Raw genomic sequence first — 24,047 nt, forward strand, 5'->3', positions numbered from 1 at the left:
AAAACAGTAAATAATGCTGTTGAAAGATGCAGTAGCATATTGTGGGTGGCGAGTACAAAATAGAACTGCCACCGCCACTTACGTAATCCAATTCTGTAATGGTTGTCTGTTCACTACAGTACCAACCGTAAAGATAAAGAGACGCTTATGAACCGAATTATATACAAACTTTATTTACTAATCAATTAAAATAGCCTTACCACTATGATAATAACATTGTTTGTTCGAGATTATTTAGAAATACAAGGCTAACTCTTCTTCTCAACGTTCTGTTAATTTAAAGGTGCAATACATTTGTCAGCCAAGCGTATGGCCAGGTTTTTCTAACACTGTTTTTAGCGCATTTTTGAAAAAAATACGCTATTATATTCGTTATGGCTGGCAGGCCGGCTGTCCGCGTGAGATCTCAATAACTACAATAGCTAGAGAATTCAAATTTTCACTAAAAGCTTTCTGCTATAGTGTAGATGTGCAGGCACTAGTCTATTTTGAGTTAGATTACTTGTGAGATCGATAATTGAAGAAAATAATTTCGATATGGGTTTCGGAGGTGCTATAATTTTACCGTTAGATAGCGCTACCAGTATAAAAACTTATTATTTACTTTGTGATTTGTTTTACAAAATAAAGACGTACCCTCAATTGAAATTAAATCAAATTAATTATTTAACGCAGCCAAAATTCCTCGTGAGATCGATAATTTTAAACTTCGCTACTAAAATACTGACCTGCATTACCAAAAATGCGCTTTAATCATGCATATGCTGATTTACAACTTGTTTAATTTAACGCCACACGTGCTTAAGGTAGTAAGAAAGAGAAAAAAGTAAGCTTTTCAATGAGATATCACATGCGTTCTAATCATTTCTTTGCTTTATGATGAACTAGTAAACTATCGCAGCCTGAGAAGTCTTTAAATAGCCAAGAGCAAACGTAGTTTGAGTTATTTACATCGCTCCAGATTAATCGCAATGCGGTAGATGGAATGGATCGAGTCGGATAATGTCGTCGTTCTTTCAGGTTCTAACGGCGGGCAATGGTCAAAAGACGAAACTTCTCAAAAATAAAGTGCCCCAAGGAAATGTTTAAACACAATGTCAATAACAATCACATGTACAATATAGCAATATGCGCAGTTTAATTTTTATAATACATAAATATCAAATTGGTAATGTTTATGTTTTTTATTCTTATATGGCATCGATGGTATAACAAAATCATTGTAAAACTAGTTGTGGTAGATAAACATAGTACGTTGTCAACTATACAAGGTGTTCCAACGAAAATTTGTAGAACTTTGACAAAGAATTATGGGCGAGCGCCGGAGAATAATTCCTGAGGTTTGAGAAATGTGAGATTTAGATTTGAATCAAGATTTTAGAATTGTATGAAAGTAAGTAGAGGTCATTTAAAACAATACGTTCCCGAACCACCGTATCCAAAGATGTCATAATAGCTCAAGCTGGTAATTGAAGAGGATGGTGTTACAAAGGTATCCACATGCGACATTTTGGGAATAATTGGATTTGTCAGAGTCACTGACTGGTATGACCATAATGTGTGAGAAGACTGTTCGGAAGTACATCCAAGTAAGAAATAATGGCAAAGTTGTCTAAAGTCCTCAATTAATTATTATTCAATTGTACCATTGAATAAAAACCACATATTCAATGATTGTACTTAAGTAAAAAATTTAGTGTAATAGTAATAATAAATAGGTACCTACTGTAGATGGATAAAGCAATTTTGCAATTTATGTACCTAAGTAATAGCGTTAGAATTAGCATTCAGGGTCAGGCTGAGTTGCAGGAAAATTAGTTAGTAATAATCAAGCCAGCTGATGTTCCGTACAAGGTTAGGCGAATTAAACAATATTGAAACCATATAATTACGAACACCAGAAGTCAATTTAAAGCAATTCTATAGAATAGAGAAACACGACAGTTAAAAATACGTGGAATCTATTGATAGTTTCATATAATCTAACCTAAATCAGGTAAGCAATTTGGGTCCGTTCACTTAGGCAAAAATGAACCAATTTTTTTGTAACTACTATGCCTCAATTGTGCAGTTATGCCACATTTGTACCTTTTTTGCTTTAGAAATATTTCGTAAATTCAAATTAAAATTAAGCTTCTTCATACTTAAACGACCGTATTACATAGTACTTCGGTTGTGCTTAATTGTGCTTATATGCTAACGGAGTGTGTCTTTTCGGTTTCAAAAATATTTAAAAAAATCAAATAGAGGCTAAGTAAACGGACCCAAAAAATATCAATTAAAGGTAACATCTTCTCTGCGGTCAACAATGAACGGCACTGAGGAACCGCTCATTGGTCAGCCCCGTTACTGCTAGTACCAATAAAGAAACTAGATAATTCAGATGTAAGCAACTGGAGAGTCGTGATAGATTAACGATAATTAAATAAGGACATTCAAAAGGATAAATTCCCATCACAATGCATTGACCACAGAAGAGACCATTCAACTACCAATACCCATAAGTAACTGCAAACGCTTTTTCGAAGATAATGAATCTGGCGATGTTAGGTTTAAATTACATTTGTTTTATACAGGGAATTTTTCTTAAATGTATACATATGGGTTATGTCGAGGGTTATGTGAAGGGCTATGTATGAAAAAAAAAATAAACATGTAAAAAACATAACAGAGTGGATGGTTATTATAGGCAATCAACTCTACACGAATTTATATTCAATGATAATCTGCGTCTGCTATGGAAAAAGTAACTTAATTGTTTAATGTCAAATTAAAGTTAGCTATTAGTCTTTATTTTTATTATTAGCATCAAATTGTGTTTATTTAACACAAATATGTACAGCAAAGACGAAAGGTTGAGGTATTGATATGGTATCCGAGTGGCAAAACAACTCTCGTTTATCGCGTGTAAAGAGGGTGTGCGGTAAATTCACCCCGGAAGACTCGCCCCGGTAAATTCGCCTCCGGAATATTCGCCCCCAAGTAAATTCGTCCCCGGAATATTCGCCCCCAAGTTAATTCGCCTCCGGAGTATTCGCCCCCAACAAATTGGCCCCCGGAATATTCGCCCTCACCAAATTATCCTCCGACAAATTCACCCTTAGAAGATTCGCCCCCGTAGGATTCGCCCCAAACATTTATTAACTCTCGGAAGTAATAGGTTGGTTTGGTAACATTAAACAAATAACAATTAAACAAAATTCATTTTATGAACTGCTGGCTCTGTTACCTCCGAGGAATAATAAATCTTATGGGGCGAATGGGAGCGGAATCGCCGGGGGCGAATCTTCCAGGAGCAAATTTGTTGGGGGCCAATTTTCCAGGGTGAATCTTTCTGGGGCGAATAGTGCGGGGGCGAATTTACTTGGAGGCGAGTTATTTAGGGGGCGAATATTCCGGGGGCGAATTTTCAAGGGCGAATTTACCCGGGGCGAATTTTCGGGGGCGAATCATCCTACAAGAGTATATATTGGCTACAGCCATTCCATGCAATGACATGTTTTCTTTCTAAAGTAGACGTAGCCCATATGTATGCATTTAAGAAAAATTCCCTGTATATCTTGACGACATAATTGTATTCGGAATTGACCAAAGGCACCATATAATAACAACTTAGCAACCGAGGACACCCCCGCAAAAAACTGGGTCTATAAGAACATAACCGATACGCAAAAATTCAAGACAAACCAAACAAATTTTTTACATTTGCAAATTTCTTCCTCATTTCCAATTTTGCAAAAAACGAACGAGCTAATTATATAATAATAGATATCTCGATAAATATCGAATGTATTCAAAAATTTTCTATATGAAACTTGTTTAACATTTTATTTCACATAATAAGGCAGCATTCAGTTGTTTTTATTTCAGAAAACAAATGAGTAACGACAAACAATTGAATATTTTTCAATGGCAATGCAGCTTTTCATTAGGCTCATTTGATAACAGATTTTTTTTCTCTTTTCGATGATATAACATGTTAGTACCCTTATTAAAGAAAATTTTTCAAAAGAATTTATTATAATTAGATCAATAACAGTAATCTAGATATTCTACATCAAAATAAAACAAAGAACATGTACGTTTCTTATTAAACCTTGAAGACAAATCAGCAGTAAAATTGTTTTCAACGCAATGAATGTTCAAAATGTTCACCACTGCAAGGCACAAAAAGCATGAAAAAAAATGTCTTCTACACGGGTGCTAACGTGTTACGTAATTGCAAAGAGAAAAAAATCTCTATCAAATGGGCCTAATGGCAGTGGGCATTGCTATTTAAAAAAAACATTATTTTCCGTTATTCCTGTGTTTTCTGAAATAAAAACAATTGAATGGTGCCTTATTATGGGAAATAAAATGTTTCACAACTTTTATATAGGAAAATTGTGTATACAGTATACAGTCGATATATACTAGATCCCATACACCCTGGTATACATAAACTGTGATGAATTTTTAAAATGTGCAGTTGATGAACGCCGGTTTTTCTAGTTTTAGTTTTCATGAAAAATTAAAAAAAGCAGAAAAATGTAACCGGCCTGGAATATTGGCAAGAATCTAGTCCTCAGCAAGCACGCAAATTTCTAAAGCTCAGTGTCGACAACTAACCAACCTTGCCTTTTGCATGTAATTCGACACAGACGCGTATATTATCAAACCGACGTCATTAGGAATTGCAATTTAATTCGATCAACCTGATACGTTTTTAACGCAAAAATATAGCTTCCACCTCGAAAATCTATTCAAAATAGTTCAAGCGTAAAGTTTTTATATTAAAGAAAAAAGAGCCGATAATTTCCTAAGGGAATGTTCCGTCTACCATCCCGCAAATTATTAATCAGAACACACCGGAACTTCTCCTTATTCCGATGCCGGAGTCTTTGAATTTCAATTACAGTCAGAAGAAATAACCTTGATGGAATCTAATTCAGTACAATCCTGTGTGTAATGAAAGTATTATAATGTGAAACTTCATCCAATTATTTCTGATGTGGAATTGTGGACATTGCGGTAAGTCAATGCATTCATTTGGAACGTACAGCTAATGTCAGCATTGTTGGTCGACAAAACTTGAAACTTTTACCTTCGGATTAGATTTTTAGGAAATATTGAATAGTTACCAACGTTATATTTAATAAAAGCGGTCCGGTTATTATGTAATGTAATGGATTTTTTCTCTGCTCGCAAGTTGATAAATCAAACCGCCTATCATATTATCCCTAAGTATGAGCAACTTTCCCCTAAACCATTTTTAAGTCACGATTGAGTGCCTTTGATAAATAATATAGTGAAAATGATATATAACCATATTTCTTTACTCCTTACTGAAAACGCGCGTTATCTTTCGAAAGCGGGAAAAGCTAATAAAGATTACAAGTCTAAAATCGTTTTATGTGTCTTTCATACAAACTTTTAAAAATCTGAGCATGGCTGTTATTCAGAGATCGATACTATCGCAAACGTGCTTTTTGATTTTAATTCCCGTCACGTTATGCACATAAGTTTTGTGTTATTAAACGCTGACTGTTGTACTAAAAAAATGATTGATTGTTAAGATTGGGCCAAGATAGCATGAATCAATCCTGCTGAAATTTTCTCCTAATAAACAATCTTTAAAAGACAGTAAGTATCCGAATAAGAATTGTTAGCCGAATACTAGCGTGTGATCTTTTACTGACTGACTGGGTATCTCCACCACCTTGTACAGTTGTACCAATTCACATCATCAAAGTGGCACCTTGAATGTTACAAAAGAATCACAAAAAAAGATTCTTTAGAACGAATGCAACATTTTTAAAAAAACATTTATAGTTTCTAAAAATGATGCCACTGCTGTAAGGCCCGGTAGTACAGCGTCAGTATAAACTTCAGTTTAGTTTAACTGACAGATTTCAGAAACACGATTGGTCAACTTGCGAAATATTAGCCAATCAAGTCCTTTGACCAACAAGTATTTTTTTATTATACTTCATTGAAATCACTTTATTTACACCTGTATTAGAAATAATGGTATCTGGCCTTTTCCAGGCTAGCGCACGGAAAAACTTTTCCCGTTCCCTTTGATTCTTTCCGTGCGCTGAATATAAAAACCCAAAATATTGCTTTAAAATACAAATTTACAGGGAAGTAAACTAATTTTCAGAAAATCTATATGCGTTGTAATGTTTCAAATGTAAGTATTTTGCGTTTTAATTCGTAGATGTTTGAATATTTAGATAAACTTCTTTGAGAATTTGTGACATTTTTTGACGTTTCGTCAACCATATCTGAAATAAACTAATTAAACAAATCGCCTTTGAAATGATTTGAGTGTAACCATGAAAACGCACTTTGTATAACTGTTACAAAATAAAAATGTTAGCGAGTTTGTTGCTTTTTGTTATCGATTTAAAAGAAGTATAATAAAAAATATCGTTCATTACACGTCCAGAAATGCTTTTTCCGTGCTTGCATGACTTTGCCACGCGCGCACGGAAAAAGCCTGCTTTCCGGACTCCTAATGAAATATACTATTTCGATATTTTCGTCAAACTGGTCAAGGGGGCTTCGGCACTTTGTCAATTTTGAAAAAGGGATAATCATCTAATAAAAGATAGATTAGGATGCACTTACCATTGGCGGTCTTTTCCACTTTGCAATATGCAAACCAGCCACTTCAATAAATCCAGGAGGCAGTGGTCGGGGCCGTGTCAAACTAAAATGAGTATTCACAAGCATGATGCTCGCATTCGAGTGAATTTCTTCAACTGAAGATAGGTTCCTACCGATGTTATTCCGTGTTAATCGGTTGTAATACAATGGGGCGAGCATGTTGTATAAAACATACGTAAAAACGTAATGCACTGAATTATGTACCCTTTCCAGAAAGTCCATTTGATCCGAAAAGGATGAAAACATATTCGGTACGTAACTCGGCGTATTTTGGTAACCGATGTATTTGTCTAGATAGGAGAAGGGTACGCACGAACTGATGCCTACCAACGGCGCCTTAAATTTCTCCGCTAAACCCATGAGACAGTAATCGGCGAAAAATTCCGCAATCACTAAGTCATAGCTTTGCTCACTGTTTATGAACTCCCTGACTTCGGTTTGTCTCTGCACTTGTTCACATAAATACATTGCATATATGCCCACAGATACCGGTAACGTATCGCGAAGAACAGGGTAATTGAGCAGCAGCTCCAAATCGACTACCCCAGTTGAAGGAAGGTTCGATGCGCTCCTCAAGGGAATGATCGTGAAATTCGTGGTACTATTTCTGAAGGGAAAATGAGTGAGTACGGTAAGTTGGTGACCCCTCGCGTGCAATTCTTGCAGTAACGGACGGAAGGTATCAAAATGGCTTTTACCAGTATAGGGAAACAGGGCCAATATTTTAAATCCGTTAACAAACGACACAAATGTGAGTACGAGTACGATGTGTAACCGCATGTTGACGCGTCGTTTAGATACTGAGGCAAGCGGGCCAAGTATTATCGGTTTATCAAAATTTGACAAGTTATCTTGTGTCATTGTCACTTTAATGCACAACAGCTTGATTTTTAATCGGATAATTTTATTTTTACACGAAAGTTTTGTTGCAACGGAAAAACACTCGAGATCAAAAGCGTGATTTTATGCTTTTGGCCGAGAGGGTAAATACACAAGAGCTTGATTTTTAATCAGATAATTTGATCGTGATTTAAAACCAAGATCGAGTGTATTTTAGGGAGATTAATAAAAAACAGTAAACCACTATATATTTTACGCATTCCTACACGCATTTTTGTCGATGATAAAAAGCTACCTAGCGTTTAATCAGATAAAAAATCATCTCACTGATTAAAATTTGAAACAATCATCAAGCTGGTTGGTCGTATATTAATGGAGTGTTTCTAAGTAAACTAAACGTACACGAATGAACGTTTAACCATTGAATAATGGTTAAACTTGACAGGCGACGAACCGAAGGCACTTAGGTATGAATTCGAGTATTAATCATAATTTTATTGTTTAAGTGTATCAGAACAAGAACAAGAAACGCAATGTTTATCATCTTTTTGCACAAAAACCACTACCGGCTTGCTCCTAGTAAATCCAACGAAAAAAACTATAAATCAATTACCATTTCATCAATTCGTTACCGAACATTAAAAAAAAGTATTGTTGCTGTACTATTCTAACAATTGGCATTTGGTCCTCTTACATCCTTCGCAAAGCTTCTCAAACCTTCTTATGTCTTGCTACGAATTTTAGTAGAGATCTATTTGAAAATCGGATTAGATAGTATCCTGTTGAAGTCGAGACTGATCTCGAAAAGGTTATTACCAATTTTGAGATATTCTCAGAAACATTGTAGAAAACAAACATCCACAGAAACCTTTTCTCGAGATCATTCTAAAACTCTTAAAATCCCTTTAATCTTCAACTATGGGTACATACTATTAGAAAGTCTCTGGTACTTGCTAAATAATCCTCTTCTCTTTAGTAATACATCATGAACTTCGTCATGAACTCGTTTTGACGATACAGGGAGTGTTGCTTGGGGAAAATCCCCCGGTTGTCCAATAGTTGCTAAAGAAGCGGTAGTAGATGTGCTGAACCAAGCCCGCAAAAGCTACTGCGACAGCGATCCCAACAAACTGGTTTGTCTTACGAAACCTGTCAGAAAATAACGAGGAAAAAGTTGCATTTCTACCCGTATAAAATAACCGTGCTACAAGAAATTCATCGTCCCGATTTTGAAAAACGTGTAAATTATTGCACTACGAAACAACAACTTATTAGACAAAAGTTATTTCGAGGATGAGGATGATAAATGGTCGCTCTGTACTTATAGGTAAATATTATTATGTATTATGATAGTGATACATAAGTACATACAGTATACAATATATCGTCAACCACAGTATACAGGGTGTAAACGGAATTAAGGAACGCGATTTTTCTCCGAAGTTATTGACTTTTTTTAAATGGTACGCACTGTTAAGTATATTTTGATACTATTTCAGAGAAAATAGTTTTTGCTTTAAAAAAAGTGTCATAAGTTATACCTCATAAACTTAATAGAATTCGAGATATTAAAAAAAATATTAAAATACCTTTACTCGAAAATAAAAGCTGGCTATTAAAACGAAATTATTGTTACAAAACATTTTAAATTACAAATGTACGTCAAATTATTGTCATACTGATAACACTATAAAAATTGTTCAAAATTTTCACCGTTTTCTCGTATACAAAATGTGAGCCTTTTTAACAAATGTTGATTTACAGTATTATTAATTTGATTATGTAACTCGTTCACGGCTTGTGTTATTCTATGTTGTAATTCTTCAAGTGTAGTAATGCGCGTAACATAAACTTTGTTTTTGATGGCATCCCACACAAGAAAATCTAAGGACTCTTGTTCCAATCCAAGCATTTGGAAATTTAAATAGTTTGTTCAATCATCAAAAAATTCCTTAGTTCATTTTGTAAAAAATTAAAGTACCCTCATAAAAATATGCACCCAGAATAATATTATTAACAATTCCGCATTAAAATAAGCTAATATATCCACTTCCAAATTTTCATTTATTTGACGCAATTTGCAATAGTCAGGGAACCAGGGCTACGTAGCTTTTGAAAAAGTATGTTTGATTTGGATGAAAGTGAACAGGATATTGTTGCCGGTATAATCGCAGGGTTTATGTCTTAAATTATTGTTCGATAAATGGAAACTTCTCGTTAATTGAGTATCCTTCCATTTTTACAACAAATAATAATCTAAGTTATCAATTCAATAAACTTTTTCACAATGTTATAACAATAAACTAATACAAATGTCAAATTTTGTTTCCTAGCCAGCATTAATTTCCAGTAAAATTATTTTAATACTTTCTTTGATATCTCGAATTCTCGAAGGTATAACTTATTAAAACTTTTTTTAAGAAAAAATTAGTTCCTACCAAATAGTATAAAAATATACACGGCGTACCATTAAAAAAAAGTAAAAAATAGGAATATCTCTGAAAATTTACGTTTTTTTTCCTGATTTACATTCATTTATGTAGGGTTACTCGAAACATTAAAAGTTGTATTTGAAAGATTTGTTTGTATCTCTATCATCCGAGAAAAATCGCGTTCTCTAGTTCCGTTTACACCCTGTATAGATAATTAAGAAATTAAGGGGGGATACCTGTACATTAATACTTCAGAATAGACCAATCGAAATTTCGTTTTATGTGCTTAAAATACGAGCTGAAAATAGGGTTTGTATCTGTACGGTGGTAATTGATCAGTACTTCCCGAAAGGTGATTTAACATACAAAGGAAAATAAGGTAGATAAGGCATAAACATTCTTATAAATAAGAACTTTAGCATTGCGCAGTCTATGCATGTGCACACCTGATGTTTAAAATATATGCGATATGTTTGCCTCTAATAGGTAGAGGAATCTTTGGTTGAAATTTCAAGAAAGTGTCTCGTTGACATTGCGCAAATTAATCGTCAAGATTTTTCTTGGTTGAGGCGCCAGAGGTATTATAAGCTACCGAATGCAAAAAGAACGAACTAAATATCTGGAAAACTGTTGGAGCAGTTAAGGCCTCGGACAGAAGGACAGACGGACGGAGAAAGTAGCCTTCTAACATGAGTTGGAAAGTGCGCTAAGAATATACTGTTCCTAATCAATCGACCCCATGCGATATTTGGACCGGGTAGAACTAGATACAGTATCAAACATGTATTTGCGTTTTCCAACTTATTCAGTTATTCCAGGTATTTCGCACGGATCAGTTTTGAAAACTACTCAAGGGGACATCAACATTCGCCATGTCGAATGCGATAACATTTTGAACAAGAGACTTTCTCAATTTTGAAAAATCAGATCGGTTAGGATACACTTACCATTGGTGGTCTCTTCCACTTTGTAATATGCAAACCAGATACTTCAATAAATCCAGGAGGCAGTGGTCGCGGCCATGTCAAACTAAAATGGGTATTCACAAGCATGATGCTGGTATTCGAGTGAATTTCTTCAACTGATGATAGGTTCCTCCCGATGTTATTCCGTGTTAATCGATTGTAATACAATGGGGTGAGTACGTTATAGAAAGCATGGGTGAAAACGTAATGCACTGAATTATGTACCCTTTCCATAAAGCTCATTTGATTCGAAAAGGGTAAAAACATATTCGGTATGTAACTCGGCGTATTTTGGTAACCGATGTATTTGTCTAAATAGGGCAACGGCATACTCGAACTGACGCCCACCAATGGCGCCCTAAATTTTTCTGCCAACCCCATGAGGCAGTAATCGACGAAAAATTCCGCAATCACTAAGTCATAGCTTTGCTCACTGTTTATGAACTCCCTGACTTTGGTTTGCGTCTGCACTTGTTCACATAAATACATTGCATATATTACCAACGCTACCGGTAGCGTACCCTGAAGAACAGGGTAATTGAGAAGCAGCTCCAAATCGACCACCCCTGTTGAAGGAAGATTGAATGGGTTCCTCAAGGGAATACTGGTGATATTAGAAGTACTATTTCCGAAAGGAAAATGAGTGAGTACGGTAAGTTGGTGACCCTTCGCGTGCAATTCTTGCAGTAACGGGCGGAAGGTATCAAAATGGCTTTTTCCAGTGTAGGGAAACAGGGCTAATATTTTGTAGCCGTTAACAAGCGACACAAGTGCGAGAACGAGCACGGTTTGTACCCGCATGTTGACGCGATGTTGAAATACTGAGGCAAGCGGGCCAAGTTTAATACGTTTATCGAAATTTTCCATGTTATCTTGGGTCATTATAACTCTAATCTGAAGCAAATTCAACATGAGAGTGGATGAGACACGAACGAACGTTGAACTAGGCGACGAACCGGAGGAATTATATGCAATCTTTTTGTGACACTTAGGTATGAATGAATGATAACTGATAACAACTCCATAACCGGGAAATATTAACTACTAGCTGTCAACAGTAAAAAAAAATGGCAAAGATATAGAAATGAAGGTTATAATGGATAGTGATTAACCGATACTTGTTCAGTTAAGACGCATTCAAGTAGTTGGTTATTTTCAGCATTAGACCTGAGAACTAAAAACGGAAATATTTGAATAATTACACAAAAACTCGATCCTTAGATCTTCAAAATTGCATGGTAATACATCAACATGTACTTGCACATACTCACGTACAAATTTGAACAATAACACAAGTTGAGCATATAAAAAACGAATAAGTTTAAAATTTATTTTTCAAAAAATGAAGTCTGTGTACAAACTTTGTTGTAATGTTTAGGGTTTAAACGAACCAAGAAGATTTTGTCGATCTTGACTTGGGTAAATGACTGTACTCTATGAAAAACAGTAATTTAATCTTCTGCTTGCCTAGACTACGCGAGCCTACAGGATTTGAGCGGCAAACGGTAAGTGAGGGGCAGAGCGAGTATCTCTCCATTGTTACGTATAAGTGTAAGATACGTCTGTTGTGCATGTAAAGCCACAAACCTCCAGTCATGTAACAAAATACCACTGTTTATAATTATTTAAGTTCGCACCTTAGAATATATGCTCGTGTTCTATAAAAATTATAATTTTTTTCAATTTTTTCTATAAAGATGAAAATATTTTCTATCTAGATAAAGATTACGTGGTTTAGAATCCCGCGGGATTGAGATTTTGCTGCGGGATTGCATTCCCTACTAGAAACCAATTTCGAAAGATGTGTATAACCTTCGTTTTTTACCAAAAATCGACTGCACCAAAATTTCTCGGGAAAACACTTTTTCTTATTAATTTTGGTGCGTAGAATCCAAAACGAATCGTACTTTTTCGATCAGACTTCTCAATAAAAAGTTATAGACTAAAAACTAGGGAATGCAATACCGGGATTGCGGGATCCCGAAATACCGGGATCCCGCAGCATTTTTGCGAGATTAATCCCGCACATAAATGGAGCGGGATCCCGCGGGATTTGCGGGTCTGAGGAATTTGTCGACCAAGGGGACGACTCTGTTTACTTTGTTAATGAAACTGATAACGGCGAATTATTTTTTATATAATTGTTAAACTTTTTTCGTTAAAAATGTACTATGGTTTTTGAGGCCACTTTTTTGTTCAATACTGTGATAATTAGCGATTTATTTATAAGACTTTGTCAATTTTGAAAAGCGGATAATCCTCTAATCTAAAATAGGATAGCGTACACTTACTATTGGCGGTCTTTTCCACTTTGTAATATGCAAACCAGCCACTTCAATAAATCCAGGAGGTAACGGTCGCGCCCGTGTCAAACTGAAATGACTATTCACAAGCATGATGCTGGTATTCAAGTGAATTTCTTCAACTGAAGATAGGTTCCTTCCGATGTTATTCCGTGTTAATCGATTGTAGTACAATGGGACGAGCACGTTAAAGAAAACATGCGTGAAAACATAATACACTGAATTCTGTACCCTTTCCAAAAAGTTCATTTGATCCGAAAAGGATGAAAATGTAATCGGTATGTAACTCGGCGTATTTTGGTAACCGATGTATTTGTCTAAATAGGAGTAGGGCACGCACGAACTGACGCCTACCAATGGTGCCTTAAATTTTTCTGCTAAACCCATGAGGCAGTAATCGGCGAAAAATTCAGCAATCACTAAGTCATAGCTTTGCTCACTGCTTATAAACTCCCTAACTTTGGTTTGCGTCTGCACTTGTTCACACAAATACATTGCATGTATGGGCACCAATACCGGTAACGTATCCCGAAGAACAGGGTAATTGAGAAACAGCTCCAAATCGATTACCCCAACTGAAGGAAGCTCCAATGGGTCTCTCAAGGGAATGTTCGTGATATTTGTACTACTATTTCCGAAAGGAAAATGAGTGAGTACGGTAAGTTGGTGACCCTTCGCATGCAATTCTTGCAGCAACGGTCGGAAGGTATCAAAATGGCTTTTTCCAGTATAGAGAAACAGGGCCAATATTTTGTAGCCGTTAACATGCGCCAGTATTGCGAGAACAATCACGGTGTGCAACCACATGTTGACGCGTTGTTGAGATACTGAAGCAAGCGGGTCATGTATAATTGATTTATCGAAATTTTTTGTGTTATCTTGTGTCATTGAAACTCTAATCTGATGCAAACTGAACATGAGAAGCACATGAATGTTGAACTTGACAGACGACGAACCGGAGGCATTATGTGCAAATTGTTTACGGCACGATAATGATGTTTGTTAGCTAAGGGTAGCAGAACAAGATTAAAGAAAGGCATGTTACATATCATAAATAGAGCAAAGTGGTTTTTTTTGCACAAAAACAACAACGTCCATGCTCCTATGGTCCAGCAAAATTATACCTGTATTGTAATTTTATGTATAAAATTGATAAATTAGAAAAAGAAGGCAGTGAAATAAAGGTGTTTTTGAAAACATGTCATTGTAAAAATAAATCCGTCTTTTTACGTATTTTTCTATCCATTTTGAGTCGAGTAAATATTTCATCATCAGGCCTGATGATGGGCTATAATGTCAAGCTCGAAATCGATCGCCATTAAAGAAACTATAATACGATTTGCCTGTTTTTCTCATTACTTCCCTGAAAATTACCTCACCGGCAAAATGGAAAACTTCATACCAAAAAAAAATTATAATTCAGAAAGTACACAGATAAATATATGGATTAGTAACAAATTAAAGCGAGCAAGTTTCGACCCAGGGGCCGACTCCTAGTGGCAGAGTCAGGTCAAATCCCGTCCTGAAACCGCCACACAGTTTTAGAAACGCAATATTCTCCTAAATAATGTTTCTCCTTACAAAATGCAAATGAAAATTGCAAACAATTAACTCCAACTTGTTGTCGTCCGGTACCGATGTTACTTCAAACCCAGCTTCAAACTATGGGAAACTGTAATCATTAGACGAAAAAAAAATCTTTAATAAAGAATCCATTGTTATGATGAGGTAAATATAACAAAAATGAACAATACGGGAAATGAATATATGACATGCATAATAAATATATGAGCATTCGTGTACCTACAGTCATTGACAATTTGCATGCATCACCATTGAATATTGACGATATTGCGCCCACAAATAAATGAACACTTCCAAACAATCTAATTTACAATCGAGTTCACAATGCAACATTCTATTCAATTATTTAACACTAATTTCATCAGCAAGTAATGAAGCAATTCATCAAACCACGAAATTTGATTTAATTCATAAGAAATCTCAATCCCATCCAAATTGCGGCAGGAATTTTATACAAGGAGATGTAATTTTCTATACGTAGAAAATTATCATGCAGGATTTAGATTAGTTATTTAGTCGGGTGTTTGTAAACCCTAATGCCATTCGTTGCATTTGTTTGCTGACGTGCGTGATAAGATTAAAAATGAAGCTGGCACTATTAACGCTGCACTTGCGAAGAAGTGCGGCCAAACCCTCTCGAATTTTTTTTAATGACCCTCCACAAATTTTGCGCAAGTGACGTTTGGGTTGATACGATCTTTTTAAAACTTTAAAGTTTTATCAGATTTATAGGTTGAGAAGAGAGGGTTAAAATCAATATTTCCAGTTGTGCCTATAGTTGGGGAGATGGTGGTTAATGTTATGGAATTTATATTTTTCGCCACCGGTCCAGTACAAGCGGATCAATATCTATATCGAAAAATTCTAATTTTAGAATTTCGCTATTTGTTAATCAACTTCAACCCTAATTTGTACTGCAGTGGACAATTAGAATATTTGCATATTGAAATTCTTAAAAATTCGGAAGCTAAATTCTAAATTATGAGATTATCGAATATTGTGTGTAAGGATAAATAAAAAATTAGATTATAGTGAACTTTCGTTATTATAAATATAAATTGTTCCTTGCGCTCAGGCGTCTACTACTAAATTAGGAATTCTTAAGACCAGTAATAGAAATTAATTAAAGTTTAAATTAGACATCGACGGTTCATTCTCAATAGTCAGAATATGTAACACGTTTAACCACAAAATTGGAATCTCATATTATTCAAAGAAGGTAGAGATTCTATTGCTAATTTCCCAGGCAGAATTAGATCATCAGACGTAGATATTATTGCTAATTATATTTGGGGGTCCGTTCCTTTACAGGAAACGTCAGACTTAAAGTTTAAAACGAGCATCTTGTAGAAGGAAAAAAGGGACCATAATAATAGTTTCGGTTCGGTTTGGATAATGTATACCTACGCAGCTTTACGAAAAGCAGGAAATGTACTACGGCGCTGTAAATACTGTAAATTAAAAGGCTGATTCAAATTCGAGGGCCACCATGAGGATCTGGGAAACTGTAAGAGATAGGTAAATAGTTTAAATCTGGCAATGTCGTTTTGAAACTGAAAAAATTCCGACTACTTTCGGAGATCCTGAAAAAAACGAAATTTTGCAAAATCGTTATTTAAAAAGATATTTCAAAATAAATGACACATTATTATTATATGGCAAACTAGTAAGAGAGGCAGTTAGTCCATAAGACCCCATACTGCATCTGGAGGTGCGAACGCGCTATAGAAAATCGTCTTTCGACCTTTCGGATACCGATAAGAAACACTCTAGTAAGCGATTAATTATAGACAAAAAAAAGCGGTTATTGGGAGGGGCGTTCCCGATCACGCCAGTACCGTAGGTCAAGCTCACGTGCTCCCCACTTGGGAACAGAGGCAGATACGATATTTCACGAGAATCCGTAAGGAGGATCGAATCCTCACAACAAAATGCGGACGTAGCTAGCAACAGTCGTAGGCTCTCCGATTGTACCTCAGAAAATGACTGCCTGTCTATTGACAACAATATAGACCTTCCTGAAGAAGTTCTTCACAATTACCGAGTGAATTACCCAAAAGACGAGGCCAACCTTCCCTATGGAAACTGTGTGCGACGCAAGAAAAATCTTGGCAAGCTTATTTCGCAAGCCTTCTACGTCCCAAAACTGCCTTCTTCCTGAAAGAGGTGGCGGATAAATGGTTGCCGACGGAATGGTTGCTTGGTAATGACCTAGTAGAGAAATAAAGTCTATTAAGATTTTGACAAACGCAAAGCTTTAAAAAGCTCTTCATATGCCTGTCGCCCCAAGGCGCCGAAAGACACGTCACACGAAAAAACCTACCCGCAGGCTCAACGAGTGAGCGAGGACCACAAAATAGATTAAAAAATATCGCTCGAATCGGGGGGATTCGTGAAGGAGCAATCATATACGAATTCGCTACCGAAACCGCAGCCGAATAGACACACATTGAAAAAAGTAACTCCGGTAAGTGCTGGACGTTTGCAAGATTTTGATGAACATTAGAGCAAGATTACCTCCAATTATATAATCATGAATTGGATAAAGGGATGTACTAAATTACCTACTCAGTTATCATCCCGTACGTTTCGGCAACCCTTTGGGAAAGAGTTTGGCTTGTTACAAAAAGAAATTGTCAAGCTACAGTTCAAGGGAACCAGCTTGTGATCCAGCCAAGATCAATTTTTCGCTTCAGTTTTTTAAATCGATAAAGCGAATGGTGAAAAACGGTTTATGTTAAATTTAAAACATTCACCATTACAAGTTCTTGAGTACCTTCGGAGCAGTGGCGTAACTTGTACCAACTATCTAGATTCCCCATTCTAGGGGAATCTGAATCTGTAGAAGTAACATTGAAAAAACAGTAACCTTACTTAAAACGATTAGGGTTTATTTTAAATGATCAGAAAATCGTTCTTATTCCATGCACTAGGTGTTAATAGTCTTTGATTCTAGGAGACGAACCCTAGAACCTACAAGGGAGGAAAAAACGTATCCTAAAGCGGTTAACAACGCTACTTTCTTCGAATCATTGCATAATTAGTACTTTTGCACGATTTATAGACAATTACAGCGGTATACCCAGCTATCAAATACGGTTGAGTTTATACACAAAACGGTTTAAGAGGCAAAAATTTGTGGCATTAGGTCGTAGTGGGGGCTCCTATGAGGGTACCGTCATAGTTATTTACCTAACAAGTTCGGTAAGTAAATTTTCCCGCATGAATAATAATAAATAATGGAGTGAAGTTGTCACTTTAGTCTCGGAAGTACGAAAATGCGATTTACAAAACATTTTTCGCATTTTCAGCATGGTGGTTATTGGGCTTATCTGAACAGAATGATCACCATGCTGCAAATTATATAAGGTTGTTTTTATTTTGAGCATGGCGATAATCGTATCGTTGAGAACTGAAAATAAAAATATCATTCATATTGCGCGTGTCCTGATTTTAATATCGTGACGGAGCTATTAAACAGTGAAGCAATACAATAATTTCTCCAACTTTGAGGAAAGTTTCTGTGGATGTAGGAAAATTAACCTCGGCATTAATTAATAGTCCAGTAGCCACCGCCTTTGTTTATTTCAGTGATTATTAACAGGCTAAATCTTCATGAGTAGGTTGGGCCGACCAGTTTTTTCTCTGTGAAAATTCTCGATGGAGGTAGCTAATGATCTGCGCAGGTCTTAAAAACTACCAAGCGTAGGACTAAATTTGTAGGACTATATGACCATTTTATTATACAAATATTTACTAAGCTCCATACAAAAAATCAGCTGCTTTTCCAAGTCCTACGCAGATCATAAGGCAACTTACTCACGAAGATTCATCCTGTTATTAATCACTGAAAAAAACAAAGACTGTGGCTGCTGGACTATAAGCGTCTAGAAGATAATCTTGTCTGTGTAAAATTACTAGTAGTTGGTACGCGTAAACTATGATTTGTAAAATAATTTCTCTACTTATCGACATTGTTCTTTCCTACTTACGTCGGCCAAAATTTCATCTAACGAAATGACCAACAAAATGCATAATTCATTGCACTTTGGCTCCCCCTCATTAAAATGATGGCTGGGAATGTAAACTATACCTACCATCCAGAATAGCTCTTCGACGTATAAGAAGCGGCGAGTTCCACTAGGAGTGAAAAAATTCACCCTCAATTACTAACATTCAAAAGTTGCCAGCATCTAATTGTTACTCCTGCTCATGAAATCTTAACACAAGGGTTGCGGTCAATCAATCAATTATAAGAAAGCACCAGTCTGCCTCTGAAAAAATCATATAAATGGTAAACTAGGATTTATCCTACCCTCAGCCTTCCAATTGTATTACAAATCGGTAACATAACGTTGGGGGCAGAGTGGGGGGCTACGTTTCCAATCATCCGCTTTTAAACTGCCCTCTTTAATGGAACCGCGAGACGAGGACAAGGTATTGAAAAAGTACCATTAATCTCTTTTTGGGGTTAACAGGTGATGCATGTACGTGAACCGCGATTTTCAGAATAGTTCCTCCATTGACAGGAAGGGGTGGGAAAAATTCACCTCCACGAAAGTACTGCGCCTGTAATATAATTGCGTACGTGCAGTAACAGAAAAGTGTCCAGTGAGTGTTATACCATTCGTCGTTCGAAAAGTGCGTTTATCTGTGCATAACGATCGTCGCATGATGGTATTCAAAATAGCTTCTCTACCTTTAGAAAGAGGCATTCATCTTACTCACTCCTCAGAGGAGAGATGCGTTTGTGCGCATTAGAGTTCGTGGCTGAGTAACATTGCTGTAACATTTAACCAACATTTTGATGGCTATATTTAAATCGTATACACTATAGTGCCTTTTGACGCACGTTAACAGTATAACATCACTCTTTAAACGTGAATTTCACGAGTTCTTGTTATTCATCTTCCTAACGTGAGATTGCAGGAAAATTATCCTTATTTGGAGGTCAAAGGTTTAAAAAGTGTTCCTGCGAACAATCCAAAATACAATGTAAAACAAAAAGATGTGTTTGTAAAAAAACTTATTGTGTAACTCCAGATGCCACAAATCAACAACGTGTTTTAATAAAAATAATTCAAAACGAGATTCAAAATAAAAAATAAAAATATTATTATTAATTTAGATTTAATAAAAATGATTCAAATATCACTAAAACGATCCTCTTTTCTTTTAAAAACATCAAATTTGCTAAATATCTATTTCTTTTGTTAATATTTGTTTCGAAAAAAATGATTGCGTTTTAATGGCCATTGTGGTATTAGGTACTCGCTTATTGCGTCATTTCACTAAAACAGTTAGGGATTTGATCAAATCACTTACTTTGTTTAGGGAAATCACCTAACCAAAGTTTTAACATCATCCTTAGGGATTTGATCAAATCTCCATTTTCATCATTTCCCTGCGACATATACATGGAAAATATGTCAACAGTTACAATACAATGTAAAATAATAAAATGGTACAAACAAATACTACAATTATAACATTTATAGAATATATAGTTACAGTATGCAGTTATAATGTAAGGTCTGCGACAACGCCACATTATGTAAAGAATTCATTAATATAATATTCAGCATTAACTAAAAAGGACTTTAAGGTGGGTGAAGTCTTTAGGAATTATGAGAAATTCTCAGGAAGTCTCTGGGAATTCAGGTGAAGTCCTTGGGAATTCCCGGGAAATCTGTTGTTTGGGAATTCTGGTGTATGCGATTTTTGAGGCAGATTAACCCCTCGTAAAATACAGTATATACCTACTTCCGAAATTTTCAGAGGTCCGTAGAAATCCGTAAGCATCTTTTTACAAAAAAATAATGAATTACTTATATATTTATAAGGGTAGATAGATATTTAAAAATACTTTCAAGTGATTTTTAAACAGTACCCACATTTCAATTTAAAACTGCAGCTTCAACTGGTGGAAAATAGAAACAGGTATCTTGAAGTAAACTGCATAATATGGTTATGATTCTACATTTACCTAACATTTTACCGTAACATCTATTTTGTCAATTATTAACTAATAATCTTTTAGGCATAAAAGATTTTATTTTCTAGAGGCCAGACACAGAAAGCATTTACTGAACAAATTTGACGATTGAAAGATGAGCCAGGAAATAATAGAGATTATCACCTACGAAGCCGTTTACACTGAAATTTTTTTAATTCAACTAATGGTAAAGGCAGAATTTTCGCCACTAACACGGTTCCCGAACGCCTTTTGATCTCTCCATGCAATGTTTTGGGGAATTATGCGGTTGGAACCCTATCCTTAATATTCCTACTTGTAAAATAAGTTGAGTTTACTCTCAAACGGGTTAACCTATTATTTATAAACGATTTGTAAAAATTTAAAAACTAATAGGGGTTGAGTCAGTAGAACCTAATGGCTTTGTTTTACCGCATCTAAAGTAACTTTCCACGTAATTGACGCACACAAGCTATTCGGGCAGAAGTTTTGTATACCGTTAATATTCAAAGGGTTGCGTTTTCTAAATTTAGGCGCAGTTAAAATTAACCTGTTGTTTACAAGACAAACCGCAGAAGTTTAGGGACCTAAATCTTGACGAAACTTCAGCAAACTATCAGAAAATGAGACAATCTCACGGGAATTTAAACGTTTTGTTCGTTCAGAGTATACAAGCCGAAATCCTGCAACATTAATCACATTCCTTAAAGTCTTTAAAAGGGATCAGCGTGCTTTAATAAACAATTATAATATTTACATAATAAAATACTTTGTTAATAATTTATCATCCATTATTAAATTTTTATTAAAAGTTCCGATGTTTCTCAAAAACTCACGCTTCCCTTTACATCACTTAAAAGACAAACAATTAAAAAACGTAATCTGTCAATGTCAGCACAAGGGAAGGACGTGTCGTTTGTTTCCTCTGGAGTTTTAAATGGAAAAAGCGGCGTTAGTCAAGCAAGTGCTTAACTATATATAAAATTTGATTAAATATTATAATGGAAAGTAAATTCATTCCCTTTTGGGAATACGTTTTACTACTATTTACCTTGTGTGAATTAGTATTGGGTCCATTTATATGCACTAATACCTTAAATTTAACCGAAAAGTAGACCGACAAAGGTATACTCTTTACTTATTTATTTATGATTGTAATTAGTATTTTCCGGTACATGTGAATAATTAAACCAGTAAAATTACCAAATTGGATAACAGCTATTTTGATGTTAACGTTAAAAACCATCATTTGTACCACATCCTCTCTCCTGTACTGAACTATTAATGTACTTACCGATGGGGGTATTTTCGGTTGTGTCAGATGTAGCCCTCCTACTTCAATATAGTTTGGAGGTAAAGGCCGTGGAAGCTGCACACTGAAATGGGCATTGACCAGCATCAGACTGATATTTGAAGCAATTTCGTTGAGATCATGTGGACTTTCGCTAACCACATTCGCCAATAAGTATCCAGAAATCGCCATGTGCAGGTGATTGATGGCACCGGTAAGCAGGTAGGCGATCGTATTTTCTGTTCTTTGTAAAAAGGTCATCTTATCATTGAATGACATAAAGTTATTTGGGATGTAGGCTGGATTGCTAGGAAAGCCCACTGTAAAATCGTCCCATGATAGTGGGACGGTGGAGGACATACCAATAATTGGGGCATTTAGTTGACGCAATGCACCCAAGAAGCACTTCGTATTGAACAACTCCGTTATTATTAAATCAAATTTAGGCGCACTGTTAAAAAAACTTATAAAATTTTTATTGGAAAACACTTGTTTACACGATTCGTATCCCAGATTTAGCAGTAGTAAAGGGGTTGCGTATCGCCGCACACGGTAATTTTCCGGTATATCTCCCAAGTTAATTACATCAAGGAAAATGTTTCCCGGGTTAATATCAATGTCACTAAAGTTCGCCACACGAGTTTTTTGAGGAAAATGACTAATAACCGTTACATCGTGTCCTTTCAGAGCTAATGCCTTCATAAGCGGTACGAAAGAATCAAAATGGCTTTTACCCTTGTGGGCAAAAATGCCTAAAATTTTCTCACCGTCCACATATTGGTTTACAAACAACAACCCGATGAGCACTTCACGTATACTCATCACAAACAACATTTTTACACTAATACACAGCGAAGGTCAGAGTTATTTATAGTAACCAACACAGTCCAATATAGTAGGAGCAAAGAGCAACGTTATGATTGAATGAATCGTAAGTAATCACCAGGTAAATGAAATTTCATGTAATTAATCTTATCTTTTTTTCTTTGATTAAGATTTTAATCGAGAGTACCTATGCTTCGTCAGAACTCAGATGTAAATACGAAAAAGTCAACAAGTTACACACATGGGGGGCCAACGATAGCGCATTTTTGATACGCATATCACTATCGTTCCCCTGCCTATTACGGTGGCACTTTTTGCAGCGTTCCCAACGAAATTAACTAACAAACAACGAGCACAAAAGTTGTGCATCAAGGCAATGCATTTTGCGGCTGCACCGATGAAATTTTCGGAATAAAAATAGATTTCGCTCTACTAATTAACCAAAAATGTATTATGACAGGCAGATTGCAAAATCTAGTTCATGTGAAACAAATCAATATAATCCGCCGTTTCTCCCCGGATTGGTAATTAACTGAAAATTTTCACCAAATTAAGTGATTGGGAAAAACATTTCTTGTTATTGCACTAATTGGGAACCTGTATCCATTAAACGAGACATTAACGAGATTTCTACGACTTCCAAGTGCGGAAAACCGCTTGTAATGCCGCATTTTTGTTTTTAAGAAATGCAACCACTCTTCTGAAAAAGAGTTCCCAGAAATCTACCATGTCCAAAACAATGAAAAACAGCCTCGTCCACCGTCCACTGGTTGATAGACTAAAGAGTTGCAACCAGTCATTAACGAAAACACCAAAAAAAATTTACTCCTCAAAAGGTTTGAGCAATCAAATTGTTTCCAAATCAAATCTCCATTTAGAAGATTCGGTTCTAGGGAATTGTCCCATTTAAGGAGGGAAATATATCAAAATAAGGTGTAGGTGTAGGTAAATTTAAGAGTAGTAGTAAATAGTAGCCGAAAGCTCGATGTCCGTAAGGACTCCAACAACATTCTTGGCAATCTGAATTTTGCAGGGGTCCTTAGTGTGTTTTTACTGCGGTGAAGCTGCGGACATGGAGGACGAACTCAGTAGAGAGGAGAAGACAAATTAGCGAGGTAGTGCACTCTGCCTGTCCACCCTAAGGATCTTATCGCCGTGGAAGGGCTATATCATCGTGACTGA

At 35.8% G+C, this 24,047-nt stretch overlaps 3 protein-coding genes across 5 annotated transcripts in view; all 3 read right to left on the reverse strand.

Moving 5' to 3' along the window:
* Window positions 1–11,785, reverse strand: part of LOC116169468 (UDP-glucuronosyltransferase 1-3-like) — a 38,299-nt gene extending 26,514 nt beyond the window's left edge. Inside the window, exon 1 of one of the 2 annotated variants that reach the window (XM_031485565.1) lies at window positions 10,871–11,785. In XM_031485565.1, coding sequence (XP_031341425.1) covers window positions 10,871–11,770 — 900 coding nt within the window. In that variant the 5' untranslated portion in view covers window positions 11,771–11,785. Of the gene's footprint in view, window positions 1–6,612; window positions 7,447–10,870 lie in introns of those variants that run through there. The other variant, XM_031485566.1, reaches the window with a different exon arrangement.
* Window positions 11,786–13,149: 1,364 nt separating this feature from the next.
* LOC116169126 (UDP-glucuronosyltransferase 2B19-like) lies at window positions 13,150–13,999 on the reverse strand. The gene has a single exon (XM_031485152.1). It carries the CDS (start codon window positions 13,996–13,998, stop codon window positions 13,150–13,152), a length of 849 nt encoding a protein of 282 aa, XP_031341012.1. The 5' UTR covers window position 13,999.
* Window positions 14,000–18,872: 4,873 nt separating this feature from the next.
* Window positions 18,873–23,111, reverse strand: LOC116169469 (UDP-glucuronosyltransferase 1-7C-like). 2 transcript variants are annotated; one of them, XR_004144960.1, is made up of 3 exons: window positions 22,044–23,111; window positions 19,114–19,344; window positions 18,873–19,049 (listed from the first exon to the last, which is right to left on the reverse strand). XR_004144960.1 is itself a non-coding variant. In XM_031485574.1 (2 exons), exons 1-2 carry the CDS (start codon window positions 22,872–22,874, stop codon window positions 19,186–19,188), a joined length of 990 nt encoding a protein of 329 aa, XP_031341434.1. In that variant the 5' UTR covers window positions 22,875–23,111; the 3' UTR covers window positions 18,873–19,185. The 2 variants fall into 2 exon arrangements, 1 of the variants encoding a protein (XP_031341434.1); XM_031485574.1 differs by having other exon boundaries at window positions 18,873–19,344.
* Window positions 23,112–24,047: the final 936 nt, after the last annotated feature.

The sequence above is a fragment of the Photinus pyralis genome, unplaced genomic scaffold, assembly GCF_008802855.1.
Source record: "Photinus pyralis isolate 1611_PpyrPB1 unplaced genomic scaffold, Ppyr1.3 Ppyr1.4_LG4, whole genome shotgun sequence".
NCBI lineage: Eukaryota > Metazoa > Arthropoda > Insecta > Coleoptera > Lampyridae > Photinus > Photinus pyralis.

Excerpts from the sequence above, each read along its gene's own strand:
- LOC116169469 (XM_031485574.1), bottom strand. The coding sequence starts at position 22,874 with ATGTTGTTTGTGATGAGTATACGTGAAGTGCTCATCGGGTTGTTGTTT. Across the intron at positions 19,345-22,043 it reads AACCGAAAATACCCCCATCG|GCGCAGTACTTTCGTGGAGG; the intron begins GTAAGTACATTA and ends ATTATATTACAG.
- LOC116169126 (XM_031485152.1), bottom strand. The coding sequence starts at position 13,998 with ATGTGGTTGCACACCGTGATTGTTCTCGCAATACTGGCGCATGTTAAC.